The sequence below is a fragment of the Erythrolamprus reginae genome, chromosome 3, assembly GCF_031021105.1.
Source record: "Erythrolamprus reginae isolate rEryReg1 chromosome 3, rEryReg1.hap1, whole genome shotgun sequence".
In the NCBI taxonomy this organism is placed as follows: domain Eukaryota; kingdom Metazoa; phylum Chordata; class Lepidosauria; order Squamata; family Dipsadidae; genus Erythrolamprus; species Erythrolamprus reginae.
In genome coordinates, this window is record NC_091952.1 from 130,322,225 (window position 1) to 130,341,228 (window position 19,004).

At 37.8% G+C, this 19,004-nt stretch overlaps 1 protein-coding gene across 13 annotated transcripts in view; it reads right to left on the reverse strand.

The window, feature by feature from the left end:
- Positions 1-1,581: 1,581 nt before the first annotated feature.
- The window catches only part of LOC139164474 (torsin-1A-interacting protein 1-like), a 34,694-nt gene continuing 17,271 nt past the window's right edge, over positions 1,582-19,004 (reverse strand). For 7 of the 13 annotated variants that reach the window (XM_070746630.1, XM_070746631.1, XM_070746634.1 and 4 more), the window contains 4 exons: positions 10,610-10,660; positions 9,409-9,462; positions 4,132-4,224; positions 1,582-3,005 (listed from right to left, as the gene is read on the reverse strand). In XM_070746630.1, the coding sequence (XP_070602731.1) occupies positions 2,209-3,005; positions 4,132-4,224; positions 9,409-9,462; positions 10,610-10,660 (995 nt within the window). In that variant the 3' untranslated portion in view covers positions 1,582-2,208. The remainder of the gene's footprint in view (positions 3,006-4,131; positions 4,225-9,408; positions 9,463-10,609; positions 10,661-19,004) is intronic. The other 6 variants (XM_070746636.1, XM_070746638.1, XM_070746637.1 and 3 more) reach the window with 1 other exon arrangement.

Below are 19,004 nucleotides of genomic sequence, written 5' to 3' on the forward strand. Positions count from 1 at the left end.
CTTAGATTTCTAGAGAAATCAAATAATTTCTTTGCAACCACTTCATTATTTGAATCCATGGACCATTCGTGCAGTGGCAATTTTTTGTGCTTCTGCAATGATAATAAGAAAAAACTGCAGAAAAAGGAATTGCTGCCAACCTGCCTTTCATAGAGGACCTGTATGCTGTACGGGTCAAAAAGAAGGCTGTGTAAATATTTGCTGACCTCTTACATCCTGGACATAAACTGTTTCAACTTCTACCCTCAAAACGTCGCTACAGAGAACTGCACACCAAAACAATTAGACACAAGAAGAGTTTTTTTCTTGAATGCCATCACTCTGCAAAACAAATAATTCCTTCAACTCTGTCAAACTATTTACTAAGTCTGCACTATTACTACTAGTTTTTTCTCATCATTCCTATCACCCATTTCCCCCCACCTATTGACTGTATGACTGTAACATGTTGCTTGTATCCCTAAGATTTTTATTAATGTTGATTGTTTCCTCATTGTTTATTTGATCCTTATGACAATCGTTGTGTTGTACCTCATTCTTGACAAATGTATCTTTTATGTATACTGAGAGCATATGCATCTAGACAAATTCATTGTGTATCCAATCACAATTGGACAATAAAGAATTCTATTCTAACTGGTAAAAATTCCAAAAAAAATATCCTTATTCTTATTAACACTTTGCTTAATTATTTTTGTTAATAATTTTTATAGAACATATATTTTAATGTATAGTTTTATTATACACGTGGTCCTTAACTTATGATAACAGAGCCCAAAATTTATGTTGCTAAGTGACACATTTGCAAAGTGAGTTTTGCCCTATTTTATGCCTTTTCTTTCCACATATGTTAAGTGAAGCACTGCAGTGGTTAAATTAGTAGCACGGTTGTTAAATGAATCTGACTTCCCTGTTGACATTTGCTTGTGAGAAGGTCACAAAGTATGATCACGTGACCATAGGACACTGCAACTGTCATAAATATGAGTCAGTTGCCAAGTATCTAAAATTTGACCAGGTGACCAGGATTGCTGCAATTGTCGTAAGTGTGAAAAATAATGTCATTTTTTTCAGTGTCATTGTAACTTTGAACGGTCAGTAAATGAACTGTTGTAAGTTGAAGACTACCTGTATTACTTTTATCAGTGCTAATAAAGGAGAATATTTGTAGCTCAGGGATGAAATGAGGGGGGTCCTTGGTGCTCTTGTTCCAGCTTTGATGATATTACCTTGTTAAGGTAATGAAACATCTGCAAGAAAACAAGCAAGCTCAGAGAGCACCATGGACCCCTCACTTTTACCAGTGTTAGATAAATAAATGGGGTATTATTGTAATAAGGTGTTTATTGAGTATATCATATTTGATTTATTTTATAATTGCTAATATATAATGCACTTAGTCCTCTTTATTGATCCTGGTTGTATTTCCTATTGTTGTTTTATATAACTCATTTTATTATTTAATGTTGCTGGTCATTGACCAAATAAAAAAAATCAAATAAAAAATTTCAAAATTTCTCATCTGAAGGAAGCCTTTGGTTGTCAGTGATAGTCTAACTGAATAAACTGAAGAGCCCTGTGTTTTTGGATTGATGTAATTATAATTATTTGAAAACATGCATACTGTATTACATAGCTACATGCCATTTTCAAATGAGAAAAAGAGTCTATCATTGATTTAACACAGGCTTATATCTTACATAATTTTGTAGCAAAAGCATAAACTTACAGAATCTACAGGTACAAGATTTTTTACAGTGCAGTTTGTGAAAATGGAATAAGACAACATTATTCTTAGGCTATAGGAAAACCTGGTCTCAATTTCAACTTTGCAGTCTATTAAACTTTAAGCAGAAAGATAGAATCTAGTATTATAATTCCTTACCTTGTTATCCACAATCACAGTATTTTCCAAAAGGATTTTGATGCTTTAAAAAATTCATTACACAAAGTTGAGTGGGCCTGAGCAAAAAGATTTCCCCCCTTAAGATAGAATCTTGATTTCCAATAAATCACTAGAATTGTTAAAGGTCTAACTTTTTTATAGATTACCAGCTTCTCTATAAAGGAGAAATTTTATTCTGATATTGAATCACCTATAACTTCAGTAATTCTGATTAATAAATTGCAATTTTCTCCTTATATAAACAGACTTATACAATACATTTTGTATTGCAACGTATTTTCTTCTTGCTCCCTTTTCTTCAGTCATTTCATCTGCAAACATTTCTCCTGAGGGATGAAGTTTTCCGGCCATATAGGTAAGACTACATGGGCTATGCGACTCCACAAGCCACTCAACTTGTCTGTATCCATGTAGTTATAAGACTCCGGTGTGTCTGAGTTAGTAAATTTAGCCCAGAGGAAATCTTTCACTCTCTCCTCAACTTGCAATAAGGAAAAGCTCTTATTCAAGGACTCCCCATCCAGAAGAATGGTTAATAGTAAAGCCACATCTTTAAATGCTGCATTTTCATGGTCACAGTACTTGTAAAAAATCAGGGTGGAACCTGCGGGCAATGAGTCAAACCGATGGACTACCGCTGCTTTGTTACCATTCTCGAAACCAGAGCTCAGCTTTTCATCGACATTAAGTTTGACAACATCACTATCTTGAGCTCTTGTGCTGGCCCCATCAATTTTAATCGTAAGTGCACCTTGAGAAGATGAGAAAGCATCAGCAATCTGGTTGCTTAAACACTTCAACACATCTTCAGCTTCTTTTGAAGCGGTGAGTAATAAAATAGCTGGTTCCAAATGAGGGTGAGAAGAATTTAGACGTTTCTCAAATGTACCTTGGATTCTGTTCCAAACTATTGCGTCTTGACTTGGATAAGTGTTCCTGAGCTCTTTCATTTGTTTTTTAAATGCTTGTAGAACTTTATAATCCATTTCAGAAACATGAATTGGTGAATGCCAAAATATATACCATCCACCAGCAGCAATACAAGTTGCAACAAATATCACAATTGCTGTAAGTGAGGATCTTCTTTCAGGTTTAGAAACTAGTACACATATGTAAGAAAGGAAGAAAAAAAAACTTCAGTAATGCATTCATATTTTATTATAATAAGTATATATCTTTATCTATTTGAGTCTTTCTAAACATTTATCCTAAGAACTTAAGAACACAAGTGTTCCAGAAAACAGACTGCAAAGAACTCTAACTCATTAGGAAAGTGTCAACTAAACATTTCAGTCAAAATAAAGTGTATAGTTTTTTCTGAAGATTTTAACACACATTACACAAATAACGAAACTGATTTAGAATGCAGTCCATTTATCACTATATATAGGTTGTTGCTAATATATTGACCAAAGAACCTCTGTCATGAAGTGACCTAAACCTATACCCTCCACAATCAATGTACAATATTAATATCTGAAAATACAGTTGTACTATTTATTAAATTTCCAGATTGCCCAACCCTATTAACAAAGTGGCTTCACAAAATTAAAATAACTCCATAAAAACAACAATAATAAAACAACTACCCAAGAGAACAAAATAATCTCTTCAGTTCAAAAGGGCCTACCAATCACTCTTAACCAAAGCCTAGGAAAAAGCTGAGATTTTAAAGAACAATTGAAAATGGGCATGATCGAAAACATGGATCTCGGAGGGGGGGGAAATGTTATCGCACAGCATAAATGGAGTAACAGAAAAAGTTGTCCCTGGTTTCCTCTTAGTGACACTATTTTGCAATGGGGCCTGAAAGAGGTTAATGCTGTCAGTGCACACAAAGCAGATGGGCACTTACAGGAATCGTGCAGTCCCTCCATTATTATCTATAGTAAAATGAAATGGCTTTATAAGTGATATCTACCCAGAATTACATCCGGTATCCAAATAAGGGCTAACTGTAAATTGCATTCTTCTATGCGCTTGCTGTCCCATATGTACTTCATCTGATCACTAGTTGCTTCTCTCTGGCAACTGAAATCTACTTATTAGATTGTATTCCTAGTCTTTAAAATAGAAAAAGAAAGTCATTCTGCATAACCGAGCATATACTGAATTTGTCTCAGTATAGAGAGTTCCAGATTCCTCAGATATTTCAGACATGAGTGCATGTAGATTATATCGGTTACCACCATACAGAGTTCTAAAGGATTAAAAATGAGTCTTACTTTTTAAAGCAGTCTGTAGATCCTCCTTCTGTGGAGCACTGAGCTTCTCACGCTTTGTGATTTTGTGATCCCTTAATATTATGTCAGCCTTTGCTATTTCAAAATTTGGGTGGAGCAAGAGATAAATACATCACTTTCAATAACTACTTTTGCAACTTTATAATATAAAAGGTTTTCATTGGAAACAAGCAATAGTAAAATCAAATTTAAAAATAATTTTAATTTGAAGCCATTTGAGTTCATTTTAACATAATTTGTAAAATCTTGTGTTTTAATTCTTAAAGGAAAGAAACTATCCAGCTTTGACTGTACATGACATGAGGATTTCTGGACTTCTGTAAGACTGTGCTAGATTAAAGTGACCAGATTTTAAGATTGGGAAAAAAGGACACCATTGGGGGGTGGGGGGTGGGGGGGGGTGCTAGAAAAATTTCACCAAAAAAAAAAATCGCAAAAAAATAATAACTTTCTCTCTCTTTCTTTCTCCTGCTCTCTCTCTATCTCCCTTTCTCTCTCTCCCTTTCTCTCTCTCTCTTTCTCGTACACCACATACAGGGGTTGAAGTAGGAGTGGGAGGGTGCCGAGAGCAGCGGCACTGGGCAGTCAGCTGCGAGCAGGAGCTCCAGGGCGGAGGCACCGGGGGGGGCGCGGCTGGACGCCATACATGCTGGCGCTGTGCTCGGCATGGGTGAGGGGCTAGCACTGGCCTGTCAGCATGTATGGCGTCCAGCAACACGTCCAGCCGCTGCCATCGGTGCCTCTGCCCTGGAGCTCCCGCTTACAGCTGACCGCCCCGCCGGCGCTCCACAGCTACTGCCCAGTGCCGCTGCTGCTGGCGCCCTCCCGCTTCTACATAAACCCCTGCTTGGTGCCGCCGCCAGAGCTGACCAGCCCCGCTCTTCCTGCCACCCGAGAGCTGCAAAGTTCACCTGCTGCCGCAGGGTGCCAAAGCTCCTTTGTTCAGCACCCGTTTCCCCCCTCCCCCCTCTGTTGCGGTCTCTTATCCCCGCAGGGTGGCGGGAGGAAGAAGTCCTCTGGGCATAACAAGAGAGACAAGGTGGCGGCGGTGGTGGCTGGGCTCCTGAAGGTAAAGAAGGCGGGAAAAGTTCTCCCGCCCTTAAAATGCCCCCAAGGAGTCCCTGCGGTGCTCGAGCAGCTGCGGCTTCTGCCCGGGCAGCGGCATCCCTTCCAAGCCTCCCCGGTCCAGCCTGCCCGGTCCAGTCTGGCTCAGAAGCCCCGGGGGTCACCCGGAGAAGATCCTCCGAAACACCCCAGATGCCTGCAATGCACAGCCGAGGCCGGGACATGACTCGGCTGATGACATTTTGGAAACCCAGTGGGACGCGGAACAAATAATTTAAAAGCGTGACTGTCCCCCGGAAAGCGGGATGTCTGATCACCTTATGCTAGATCCCTTTCAGATCTTATCCCATATTTTCCTCTCTGCTTTATATAAATAATCCAACAGTCAGCATGATTTGGTTGTGACAAGGTTCCAGCTTGTGAGATAAAGGATTATTGAAAGAACTTGCTGCTACTCTGACAAGGTGGTTATCAACTTTTCAAAGCAAACTGGGGAGGAAAATGATAGTTAATAGATAAATAAATAGATAAATGGGATTTGGGCTTTATTTGTCCAGGCAGAGGGGAAAAGATAGTATAAACGATCCTGCTTTGCAGAAGCTGAAGCTCTTTAGGACTATTCTATATTTATCCAAGCATAATAGGAAGTAATCCTGTTAAAATGTGGCTTTACATGCACAGGTATCTTCCACCTTCTCAATCGTGGGCTCCCTCTCAAATATTTTTGTGTTTATTTAAGGAGTTGAAATAGGGGCCACATTTTGAAACATATGAAAAAGTTTTAAAAACATAATCCAACTATTCTAAAATCCCATCAGTTTAATTAAAAAGAGGCTTGTTTGAAATGTTATATATCTTAGCTCTAATAGAGTAGTTTAACAAAGGAATCTCACAAACGCTGCTAGCCAGCTGTTGCAAAACTCTGTGGTGTACCATGGATGAAGCACATGTGTGAACAAAACAAACTAGCAATCTTATTAGGCTGCCAGAACTACTTTGTGGTAAAAAGCATTGTAGACTTCCCAAGCTATATATGCCATACAGTTAAAAGACAACCAAAGAAGTTATACATCTTTTTAGATTATTGAGGGTAACACCATAACTTGCTACGATTCAGACAAAACTGATATAACTGAGATTAGATAATCTGATGAATCATGGGAATTATGTATTTGTTTGTTTGTTTATTTATTTATTTGACTTCTCTACCGCCCAATCCCGAAGGACTCAAAGCAGCTATCTAAAAAACAATAGTTTGTTTATTATTATTGTTATTGTTGCTGTTGGAAGGGACCTTGTAGGTCATCTAGTCTAATTTAATTTAAGCATTTAACAAATCTGTGAATTTCCTTTAGAACAAAAAAAAAATCTTCACACTTAAAATAATTTGGGAGGGGGGAAACAGACTTTTGTTTGATTTTTAAAATCTCTACTACACATTCCTTATGCCCATCTTTGAAACCATACCAGTGCAATGCTAGAGATTTACTTTTGAAGAATTACTTCAAAACATGCAGAAAACCAAGAGAACAATTCATTAAACTGCCAGGATTGAACAGCTACTTTAATGCATATAACACACAGGATATCTTTGCATTTCAAAGATACTCTTCCAAAATGAACAACTATAATTCTTAGAAAATAATACTATAACCTCTAGAAATGAATGAAAATATTTTAGGACTGGATCTGCAGATAGGCATTTTTCAAGTTTTGAATTTACCATTTTATGATGGAACATTTAAGTTAATACAAAATGGCATTTACATTTTTTTAAATTTAGAAAATAAAGTTATAGCTTGTTATTCAATTCCAAAAATAAGTAACACAGAAGAATCAATAGAAGGCCTGCTCTTTATTATCATTTAAAAACCAGTCAACCTATTCTCATTTTCTTCTAATTTTTCAATTTTCTCATGGAAAAAACACTAAGCAAAGAAATTTTTAAAGAAATGACATTTTACCCTATAATGAAATATGACATTTTTGCCTTTCTTATCTTTTTTACATTAACTCTTCTTTCAAGGATAGGGAGAATGCAATTCCCGAATATTGAAAGCAAAACCAGACTAAAGCAAAACCTTACTATTAGTACAATGTTGGGTTCAACCAATTAAAAAAAGCAAAGGGTACCTTTCAATACATGTCATTTAAAAAGACATTTAGAAAAGTACAGTAATAATACAGTGGTACCTTGTCTTACAAACTTAATTCATTCCGTGACGAGGTTCGTAAGAAGAAAGGTTTGTAAGATGAAACAATGTTTCCCCTAGGAATCAATGAAAAAGTGAATAATGTGTGCAATCCCAAAACTCACCCCTATTGCCTTCTTCCCGGCCGCATTCAGATCCTTATTCTGGGGCAGGTGGAGGGGGAAGGAGAAGACAACGCAGGCTGCCTGGAGGGAGTCTCGTTGGTGGATTGACACACGCGGGAAGCTGCCTGGCAGCTTGTCAATGGTGGTTTTCCACCCGAGAAAGAGAGAGGGAGGGAGGGAGAGAGAGGCTGACTGCCTCTCCTTTGCAAATGAGCTGAGCCAGCCCTTCCCCTCTCCTCCTGCCCCGCCGCCAAATTTGTCCTGAGAGGCGCCGCAGCCACCTTTTTCTCTGGGCTGGCGCAGCGCCTCTCCTCAAAAGCCCCAAGATAGGGCTGCTGGGTTCCGCTGCCCCCTGGACGCGGCCGGTGGATTTGCCCGAGGAAGAGAGAGCAGCTGAGGGACAGGCGAACACGGGGTTCTCCGTCCGTCATACACACACAGAGGAGAAGGAGGGCAAGAGAGAGGGTGAGAGGGGGAAAAAAGAAATGGGGAGAAAGAGAGGAAGGGAAAGAGAGAGGGTGTGTGTGTGTGAGAGAGAGAGAGAGAGAGAGACAAAACCACAGTTCTCCCTTCCCCACCAGTGCACCGTGAAAAATTTAACAGCCGAGGTGGAGGTGGGGAGGGAAGGACTGAAAGGCAACCAAGCGAGGCTTGTGAGGTAAACTCCAGTTTCTCAGCATGGACCAGCAAAAGGCAGCAGCGGGAGGGAATACAAAGAACTGGAGAGATGGAGCCACACTTGGCTACCTAGGCTTTCTGAGAGAGAAAGAAAGGCAAATAGAGAGGAAGGAGGACAGAGAGAGACCCATTTTCAAGAGGGGAGAAAGAGAGAAATGAGTCCTGTTTTCCAAAGAGAGAAAACTGGGTAGGAGAGAGGAAGGAAAGAGCCCGGGCTCTCTTACTGCGCGTGCACTCTCTTACTGCCTCGGGGATTCCCCTGCCTTGTGACTGCCACCGCCGGGATTTCTCATTTGCTTGCCGCCCCCGCCGGGATTCCCCACCTCCGGACTGAAATGCCTGGGATTTTCCCTTTGCTTTCCAGCAGCTGGGCGAGATGCCTCCTCCTCCTCCTCTCCTCCTCCTCTGGAGCCTGCGGGAGAGAAAGAGGGGAAAGAAATAGTCCCATTTTCAAGAGGGGAGAAAGAGAGAAATGAGTCCCATTTTCCAAAGAGAAAGAGAGGCAAATGGGTATGAGAGGGGAAAGAAGAGTCCCGTTTTCAAGAGGCCATTCTTTCTCTCTTTGGAAAATGGGACTCCTTTCTCTCTTTCTCCCCTCTTGAAAACGGGACTCTTCTTTCCCCTCTCCTACCCATTTGCCTCTCTTTCTCTTTGGAAAATGGGTCTCATTTCTCTCTTTCTCCCCTCTTGAAAATGGGACTATTTCTTTCGCCTCTTTCTCTCCCGCAGGCTCCGGAGGAGAGGAGGAGGAGGAGGCATCTCACCCAGCTGCTGGAAAGCAAAGGGAAAATCCCAGGCATTTCAGTCCGGAGGCGGGGAATCCCGGCGGGGGCGGCAAACAAATGGGAAATCCCGGCAGGTGGCAGTCACAAGGCAGGGGAATCCCTGCGGCAGTAAGAGAGTGCATGCGCAGTAAGAGAGCCCGGGCTCGGGTTCGTAAGGTGAAGATGGTTCTTAAGAAGAGGTAAACAAGTCTTAAACACCGGGTTCGTATCCTGAAAAGTTCGCATGAAGAGGCATTCGTAAGACAAGGTACCACTGTATTTCTAACCTAATGACAGACATAGTATTCTCAATCAGAACTATATATATGCTATCATTTATAGTGGCAGATCATAAAAATAAACACATAATTAATATAAATATTAAATATTAAACCAAATAACATACATATGACAGAGCCCAACATTAATAAATACCTTGTTTTCTGTGCTTTAATTCTTCCAAATTCTGCACTGAATCTGAAAAAGAACCTCAAAAGGAGAACAAATGATCATTTTAAAAGATATAATCTAAGAGGTATCACATCTTCTTTACTACAGTATGTCTAAATTCAAGAACAGATATTTATTAAAAATATTTATTCACCAATTACAAAATTCCATCCAAAACTAATTTGCTAGTTAATTAAACCAGCAAAAAATAAGACAAAACACAGCAACCATGTATACTTAAAACAGCTTTATTAAGATATGAAAAATATCTATAATAAAAAAGCAAATCTTAATCTAGGAATTGCCAAGATTAATGACAGTAGGATGTCTAGCCATGCCCTACACTATCTTTATTAGTCGAATATTCAGGTATTTAAACTCTTTTTAACGATTTATTCAAGCTTTAAGAGAAAGTAAGTTCTGATTTATGAACACAACATGAAGATTGTATTTTTTGAACAACAAACAGAAAGCTCTACTCAAAGGAAAAAAGAGTGAACAGGATTGTAAGAAAAATAAGTTTGTGACTAGATGATTTTAAACACAAGCACCAATAGTTTAAGCTGCTTCTGTCTTAAAAAGGGAGTGGTGGGAGGGTGGAGATGGAAGGTCCAAAACAGCACTAAGATCAAGGAACAGAGAGAGGAATTGGGAACAGTTGCCAAGAGATTATTGACATAATCTAGGCATGCACAAATAAAATCATAGATTCCTCTGTCTGTCTCATAGAGGCCACCAGCAATATGCATCTAGGGCAAATTACCTACTTTTGTTATCAGTTCAATAAGTGACTGCAAAGTCACCCAATTTCAGTTCTATAAAATACACATTGATTAAAAGAGATATGGGGAGATGCATTATTTTAACATCTGTTGTAATATTACAAGGGCTACAAAAGCAGTCTTGACCGATGACCATAATGGAACATGCTTAACAACCTCCACTCCCTGCTCTTTTAGCAACAGTGCGGTCATTAAATGACTGAGCAGGTCATTCAGCAGGGCAAGTCTCAGGGTTGGGAGCCTCTGCTCCAGGCCTTCCCAACCCTGAGACTCTTCTGTGCTTCACTTCCCCTTCCATGCAGGATCCCCACAGCTTTTGGGCACGCTCCTCTTCCCATTGGGTTCTCACAGGCCTTAGGCCTTCTTCCCATCCCACCAACTCCTAGAACCTCCACTTTGCTTACCTATCAAAGATCTCTTGAGCTCAGGAGTTCGGGGCAGGGAAGGAGAATTTCCTATATAATAAGTCACAGTTAGTGCAAGTTCAAAAAACCCGCAATATTCGATTTAGTGAGAATTGTAAATTGATACTAAGTGACATTTAATGTGCTAAACATTAAATGAGAGTCTAGTGTTTGTACAATTAAACCAAGCAAATGCATAGCGACAGTTTTAGATGCAGCTAATCTTTATTTGTGCAAAATGGGAGAAAAGAAAATTCCTGTCAGAGGAAATAATACAAGTTTAAAACAAAGAGGTCCACTATTACGTTAGAGCAAAAAAATGTGCATATGCACGACATGAATATGGTCATAGAAAGATTAAAATAAAATATGTTGGAATACCTGAATCTACAGTAGATTTTTTTTCTTTGTTTTCTATAACTATTCTGTGATTTTGTTAACCAGAATTTTAAATTTTAAGTATATTATTTATATATTATTTTAGCATTTTGTTAATATTCATATAAAATTATTATTTATTTATTAGATTTGTATTATGTTTAAAAAAAATTCATTTTTAATTTTTCTCAATTTGAAACCAATGACCCTATTTTCCATAGAAATACTACTATGAACAGTGTGAATTTGAATAACATTCACCACTTCATGGAACTCATTAACCTCAATGAGACCTACCTGTATTAGGAAATTGTTATGTATCTGCTGAATTGGGCACTAATAAAGACCAAAAAATAATTAGGTAATGAATGTTACTTTCATTTTTAAGGACAATACATTATTTTTGTTTTTTGTATAGATTAACATAGCTAGTCTTCTGAATTCAAATGAAAATAATTCAATTGGATTTATTCATGCTGAGTTTCTCGGCTAATCTTTATGACAATCCTAATCAGGAATTCCCTGCGTACATGGTCAATGGTTGATAGCCCCAGAGAGGTTTTTCTCTGGATAGTTATTTGTTCAACTTACTTAACAGAAGGAACAGCATCCCTTTTGTTTAGAACACAGAGGAAGAGGAGAGGAAAATAGTGCTGTTTACAGTTTGTATTCTTGAATTCAAGGAGGAGGGTATATAGCTGGCTGTAAGGGGAAATTTCATTGGCTGATAGTGTTATTGAATTCAAGGAGGAGGGGACTAGATTGGGAAGTATAAAAGGGTCAGAAAAGCCATTTTAAACTGCACTTTCAGAACACAGAGGAAGAGGAGAGGAAAATAGTGCTGTTTACAGTTTGTATTCTTGAATTCAAGGAGGAGGGTATATAGCTGGCTGTAAGGGGAAATTTCATTGGCTGATAGTGTTACTGAATTCAAGGAGGAGGGGATATAGCTGGCTGTAAGGGGAAATTTCATTGACTGATTGTGTTATTGAATTCAGGGAGGAGGGGACTAGATTGGGAAGTATAAAAGGGTCAGAAAAGCCATTTTAAACTGCACTTTCAGAACACAGAGGAAGAGGAGAGGAAAATAGTGGCCCGCGCGCCACCAGGCGCGCAAATTATATAACTATAAACCAAAATCAGCAAAGTTTGGTAGCAATAGGGGTTCATTTTCTTGCTAAGTACCTGTATTTCAATACATTCTTAAGATGATTGGCTTGGTGCAGTGTAACACTTGTTTGGCTGTTGTGTTTCGTAGTACCTTGTGGAACTTGGGGTCCTGCCCTCTTTGCATTAGGACATCTAGGTTAGATGGCGAGATCTCTAGATTGCAGTCCTTAGTTTGTAGCTTGCAGGCAGAAGTGGAAAGATTGTCCCAGCCACGTGCTGTAATGCAGCCATGTGTGCAGCCTCCACTTCCACAGCGCCCCCCGAGGAGGAGGGCTGTTTGGACAACTGTTGGTTCAGGAAGATTACGTGCAGTTGAACAAAAACATAACAATTTTGGTCTCTCTGTATCCAACTCCTATAATGTTCTTGCGGATTTAAATAGTAAGGATGTTGTAGATATTAGCAAGGCCCCTCAGGCGGAGAATGAGGGGATGTTCAAAGGAGAAGTTGTTGTAAATGAGGAACATAGTGTCACCAAACCAAGTCCAGTTAGTAGAAATAAAGAGAGGACACATGTTCTTGTGGGTGACTCGATTGTCAGAGGTGTTGATTTGGGACAGAGGAAGGATGTGGTGAAGGTGATGAGGTGTCTTCCAGGAGCCACTGCCCACAGGGACAGGAGGCGGATTACAAACATTGTCAGGGCTGTGAGTAAAGGTAATAAAGTTGATGTGGTGGTGCATCTTGGCACAAACGATCTGTCCCAGAGAAATGTTAATGTAGTAAAAAGAGATTTTCAAAGTCTAAGTGTGGAGCTGGGTAAAATAACTGATTCAGTGACTTTCTCAGAGGTGTTACCGGTTTGTGGCCAGGAGGGTAAAACAAGTTGTATCAGAGAGTTTAATGTGTGGTTAAGGCAGTGGTGTAAAGCTGAAGGTTTTGGTTATGTAAGTCATGATGTCAGTAGATGGTCTAATAGGGAGTTGTTTAAGAGGGATGGTTTGCATCCATCATACAGAGGTACCCAGGTGCTTGGTGAGGAATTCAGAGCTTTTTTGGACAGGCATTTAAACTAGGTAAAGGGGACAGAGATGTACCAGATGTGGAGGATTTCTGTCCCCGACCAATGAGGATACATCAGTTTCTGGAAGCTTATGAAAAGGGAGCTGAAAATAAAATAGATGTAGTTGTTGATGATAAGGGGCAAACTAATAATGAAAATAATGTTCTTCGGGTAATGTGCACGAATGCTCGAAGCTTGAGCAACAAGCTCTGTGAGTTAATGGCCATAATATCTAGAGATAATTTGGATCTGGTTGCCATAACTGAGACATGGTTTAAGGATTCCAATGAATGGGAAATATCCATACCAGGATATACACTGTATAGGAAGGATAGAATAGAGAGAAGGGGAGGTGGAGTAGCCATTTATGTTAAAGAAAGTCTAAAAACAATACTAATTCAAAATACATGTAAAGATCTGGAGACCCTCTGGATTTGCATGCAAAATAAAGACGGTTCTGTCATTAGAATTGGGGTGATCTATAGGCCTCCAGGGCAATCTGAGGAACATGACAACAAGATGGTGGATGAGATTACCCTAATGGCAGTAAAGGGAGATATTGTGGTTATGGGTGATTTCAACATGCCTGATGTTGACTGGAATATCCCCAGTGCCCTTACATGCAAAAGTAAGAATATAGTAGAGGCCTTTACAGGAGCAGCTATGGCACAGCTAGTTAAGACACCAACTAGAGGGGAGAATATTCTAGATTTAGTTTTTATAAATGGGAATCGGGTTTCAGAGGTCAAGGTGGGAGAAAATTTAGGTTGCAGCGACCATCTATGTTTGTGGTTTGATGTAAAAACTGATTGTGAGCAATCCTATACTGCAACCAAAGTATTGGATTTCAGAAAAACAAATTTTAATGCAATGGGGGAATATTTAAATAATGAATTAAAGGAGAGGGATAAAATGGCAGGAGCGAGCACCCAGTGGACCTTTATTAAAAAAGGCCATCTTAAAAGATCTTTATGTAAAGCAAGTAACTAAAGGTAAAAGGAAGAAGAAACCGCTATGGTTTAGCAATGATGTAAGGGCTATAGTCAATGAAAAAAAGGCTGCCTATAGGAGGTATAAAGAGTCTGGAAGTATAGCTGATAGAGAGGTGTATAAAATGAGACAGAAGGAGGCGAAACAGATAATATATGCTGCTAAAGCCTCAAAAGAGGAAGAAATAGCAAAATCTGTAAAGAAGGGGGATAAAACCTTCTTCAGATATATTAGTGATAGGAAGAAGAAAAACTGCAGCATCACAAAGCTTAGTACCGGGAATAATACATGCATTGATGGGAATAAGGAGATCGCTGACCATTTCAATAGCTACTTCTGTTCAGTTTTCTCAAAAGACACCTTACAAAATAATACTATAGAGGGATATAGCATTGCTTCCAGCTGTACGGATTCAGCTCCAGTGATCTTAGAAGCCGATGTCTTAGAAGAACTTGAAAGATTAAAGATAAATAAGGCAATGGGTCCAGATGGCATCCATCCCAGAGTTCTTAAAGAACTCAGATCTGTCATTGCTACCCCCCTGACTGATTTGTTTAACCAATCCCTGTTAACAGGAGATGTTCCTGAGGATTGGAGAATGGCCAGTGTTGTGCCTATCCACAAGAAGGGCAGTAGAGAAGAAGCTGGAAACTACAGGCCAGTTAGCTTGACATCAGTTGTAGTTAAAATGATGGAGACTCTACTCAAAAAGAGGATAAATCAGCATCTAAAAAACAATAACTTATTGGACCCAAATCAGCATGGCTTTACTGAAGGCAAATCGTGTCAGACTAATCTCATTGAGTTCTTTGACTATGTCACAAAGGTGTTGGATCAAGGTGGTGCCGTGGATATTGCCTATCTGGACTTCAGCAAAGCCTTTGATACGGTTCCACATAAAGAGCTGATAGATAAATTAGTGAAGATTGGACTTAATCCCTGGATAGTTCAGTGGATTTCAAGCTGGCTGAAGCATAGACATCAGAGAGTTATTGTTAATGGCGAGTATTCTGAGCAGAGACAGGTTACAAGCGGTGTGCCACAAGGGTCTGTTCTGGGTCCTATTCTTTTTAATATGTTTGTGAGTGACATAGGGGAAGCTTTGGTAGGGAAGGTTTGCCTATTTGCCGATGACTCTAAAGTGTGCAATAGGGTTGATATTCCTGGAGGGGTCTGTAATATGGTAAATGATTTAGCGTTACTAGATAAATGGTCAAAGCAATGGAAACTGCAGTTTAATGTTTCCAAATGTAAAATAATGCACTTGGGGAAAAGGAATCCTAAATCTGAGTATTGCATTGGCAGTTCTGTGTTAGCAAAAACTTCAGAAGAGAAGGATTTAGGGGTAGTGATTTCTGACAGTCTCAAAATGGGTGAGCAGTGTGGTCGGGCGGTAGGAAAGGCAAGTAGGATGCTTGGCTGCATAGCTAGAGGTATAACAAGCAGGAAGAGGGAGATTGTGATCCCCTTATATAGAGCGCTGGTGAGACCACATTTGGAGTACTGTGTTCAGTTCTGGAGACCTCACCTACAAAAAGATATTGACAAAATTGAACGGGTCCAAAGACGGGCTACAAGAATGGTGGAAGGTCTTAAGTATAAAACGTATCAGGAAAGACTTAATGAACTCAATCTGTATAGTCTGGAAGACAGAAGGAAAAGGGGGGACATGATCGAAACATTTAAATATGTTAAAGGGTTAAATAGGGTTCAGGAGGGAAGTGTTTTTAACAGGAAAGTGAACACAAGAACAAGGGGACACAATCTGAAGTTAGTTGGGGGAAAGATCAAAGGCAACATGAGAAAGTATTATTTTACTGAAAGAGTAGTAGATCCTTGGAACAAACTTCCAGCAGACGTGGTTGGTAAATCCACAGTAACCGAATTTAAACATGCCTGGGATAAACATATATCCATTGTAAGATAAAATACAGGAAATAGTAAAAGGGCAGACTAGATGGACCATGGGGTCTTTTTCTGCCGTCAGTCTTCTATGTTTCTATGTTTCTATATGATTCTCCTGGGTTAGAGAGAATCCTAGAATCAGCTCACAAAATCCTCCTTATGGTAGCCATCTGAAAGAAACTTCAGAAGCTGTGCTTTGGAGCAGCTGGTGAGGCATTCAGTTGAGGTACAGAGCTGCAATTATTTCATTGTTGATAAAGCAGGAATTTTGTAATTTATTTTTCAAACAGAAAATAAGATGTGCCTTTCATTTTTTAGTCGATTTATAGGATTATTATTTGTATTAGTTAAAAGAGATTATTTTTAGTCACAGCCTGTCATTCCTTTTTGAAGCTCTGCATCATTTTTGAGACTTTGTTTTATTTTATTTTTTTTTCAATTTTTTTATTATTTTTCATAAAACAGACATACAGACATACAAACATTAAACATAAAATGGGGATGTATTTCCCCGCTTCTTTTGAAAGTATACATTCAAATAGAAAAAAGAATACATAATCAAACATTTGTTAAATGTTAAAAAGTCTAGTAAAAAAATTTCAAATCTTAAATATAATATTAGTACGGTATAAGTAAAAATGCTTAATATGTTGTTTATGTGTAATATATTCATCTAATCAAACATTTAAACAAATCTCAATTACTAAACATACATAAAACAAAATTTTTAATATATCGCTTATGAGTAAACTACTATATCAAATACATCTAATATTGTTATTACCTAAATAAAAACAAATCTATCTCTTATTTTTTCTTATCTAACCATTTATATATGTTGTTCCATGTTTCATAAAATTTTGTGTCTTCTTGATCGTTTAATCGTCTTGTCATCATATCCATTTCAGCGCAATCTAATATTTTAGCTATAACTTCTTCTTTCTTGGGGATTTCCTCCCCCTTCCAGTTTTGCGCATATATTATTCTAGCCGCAGTTAATATGTGTATGATTAAGTAAAGAGTTTCCTTCTTATAAGTCTGATTAGTAATTCCTAATAAGTAAAATTCCGGGGTGTTATCTATGTCATGTTTTAATACTTCTTTTAATATCTTCTCAATCATCTTCCAATAAATTTTAGCTTTACCACATGTCCACCATTGATGGTAATAAGTTCCTATATCTTTCTTGCATTTCCAACACAGTGGGGATGTTTTAGGAAACATTTTTGCAATCCTGTTTGGTGGAAGGTGCCATCTATAAAACATTTTAATTTGGTTTTCTTTTAATGAAACTGACTTGGTCATTTTCCAATTATTAATCCAGACTTTTTCCCAAGTATCTATATCTATTTCCTTACCTATATTTCTGCACCATCTTATCATGGTATCTTTTAGAATCAACTCTATATTTTTATTAGCGATAAGAAATTTATATATTTTCCCTATCATTTTTACTGAATTGTTAATGATTAAATGACTTAGCAAATTCTTACTTTTATTAAAAGTGTAAAGAGTTATATCCTTCTGATATCTGGATCGAATCTGGGCATAATGCCACCAATCTATTATTATCCCTTCTTCTTGTAGTTTATTCCTAGGCTTTAGCTTCATCTGATCATTTAATAATTCTTTATATCTATAAAATATTTTCGTGTCTTTTATAGATTTTGGATGTGTTATTGCTTCTAGGGGGGCTATCCATTCTGGAACATTTAAGAAGTGGTTTTTCCTTATGTCCTTCCAAACCTCTAGTAAATACTTCCTTAATGTGTGTCTTTTAAAATATGAGTGATTTTTTCCCTTGTCATACCATATAAATGCATGCCAACCCAGCATAAGATCATGTCCTTCTAAATTTAATATTCTTTTATTCTCTAAAGTTATCCAATCTTTAATCCATGTTAAGGCGGCGGCCTGGTAATATAATTTCCAGTTTGGAAGACCAAATCCTCCTCTTTCTTTAATGTCTTCCAAACAGTTTATTTTTATCCTTGCTTTTTTCCCTTGCCATATAAATTTTTTAACTAAGTTTGTCAAAGTTTTAAAAAAAGTTCCCCCTGGGTTTATTGGAATTACCTGAAAGAGAAATAAAACCTTGGGCAGAATATTCATCTTAATTGTGGCAATTCTTCCTAAAAATGATATTTTCAGGTTATTCCATGTTTCTAAATCTTTTTTAATTTCTGATAATAATTTTATGTAATTATCATTTTTTAATGTTATTGTTTTCGCTGTTAAATTTATTCCTAAATATTTTACTTTCTTTACGGTTTTTATTCCAGAAATATTTTCTAATTTAGTTTCTTGTATTTTATTCATATTTTTAGTTAAGAAAGAAGTTTTGCTTTTATTTATCTTTAAACCTGCTACCTTTCCGTATTGTTCAATAGTTTGCAATAAAGAAGGAACAGTTGTTATCGGTTCTTCAATTATAAACGTTAAGTCATCTGCAAAAGCTTGGAGTTTGTAAGTTTCATCTCCTATAGTTAAACCTTTTATTTCGGAATCCGCTCTTATTTTAATTAATAAAGTTTCAAGTGTCATAATAAATAACAATGGTGATATAGGACATCCTTGACGAACTCCCTTATTTATATCAAGTGCTTGTAATTGATTATTATTTAATATTATCTTAGTCGTTTGTTTTGAATATATAGTATCTATTAAATTAACAAATTTTGAGCCAAATCTCATTTTATTTAATTGCATTTTTATAAATGTCCAGTTAACGTTGTCAAAGGCCTTTTGAGCATCTAGGAACATTAAGGATGCTGTCTTATCTGGGTGTTGTTCATAGTATTCTAATGTGTTTATTACTGTTCTAAGATTATTTTTAATTTGTCGCCCTGGTAGAAATCCATTTTGGTCTTGATGTATTATTCCATTTATAATTCTTTTAAGTCTATCTGCATAAATGGCAATAAATATTTTATAATCTACATTTAATAA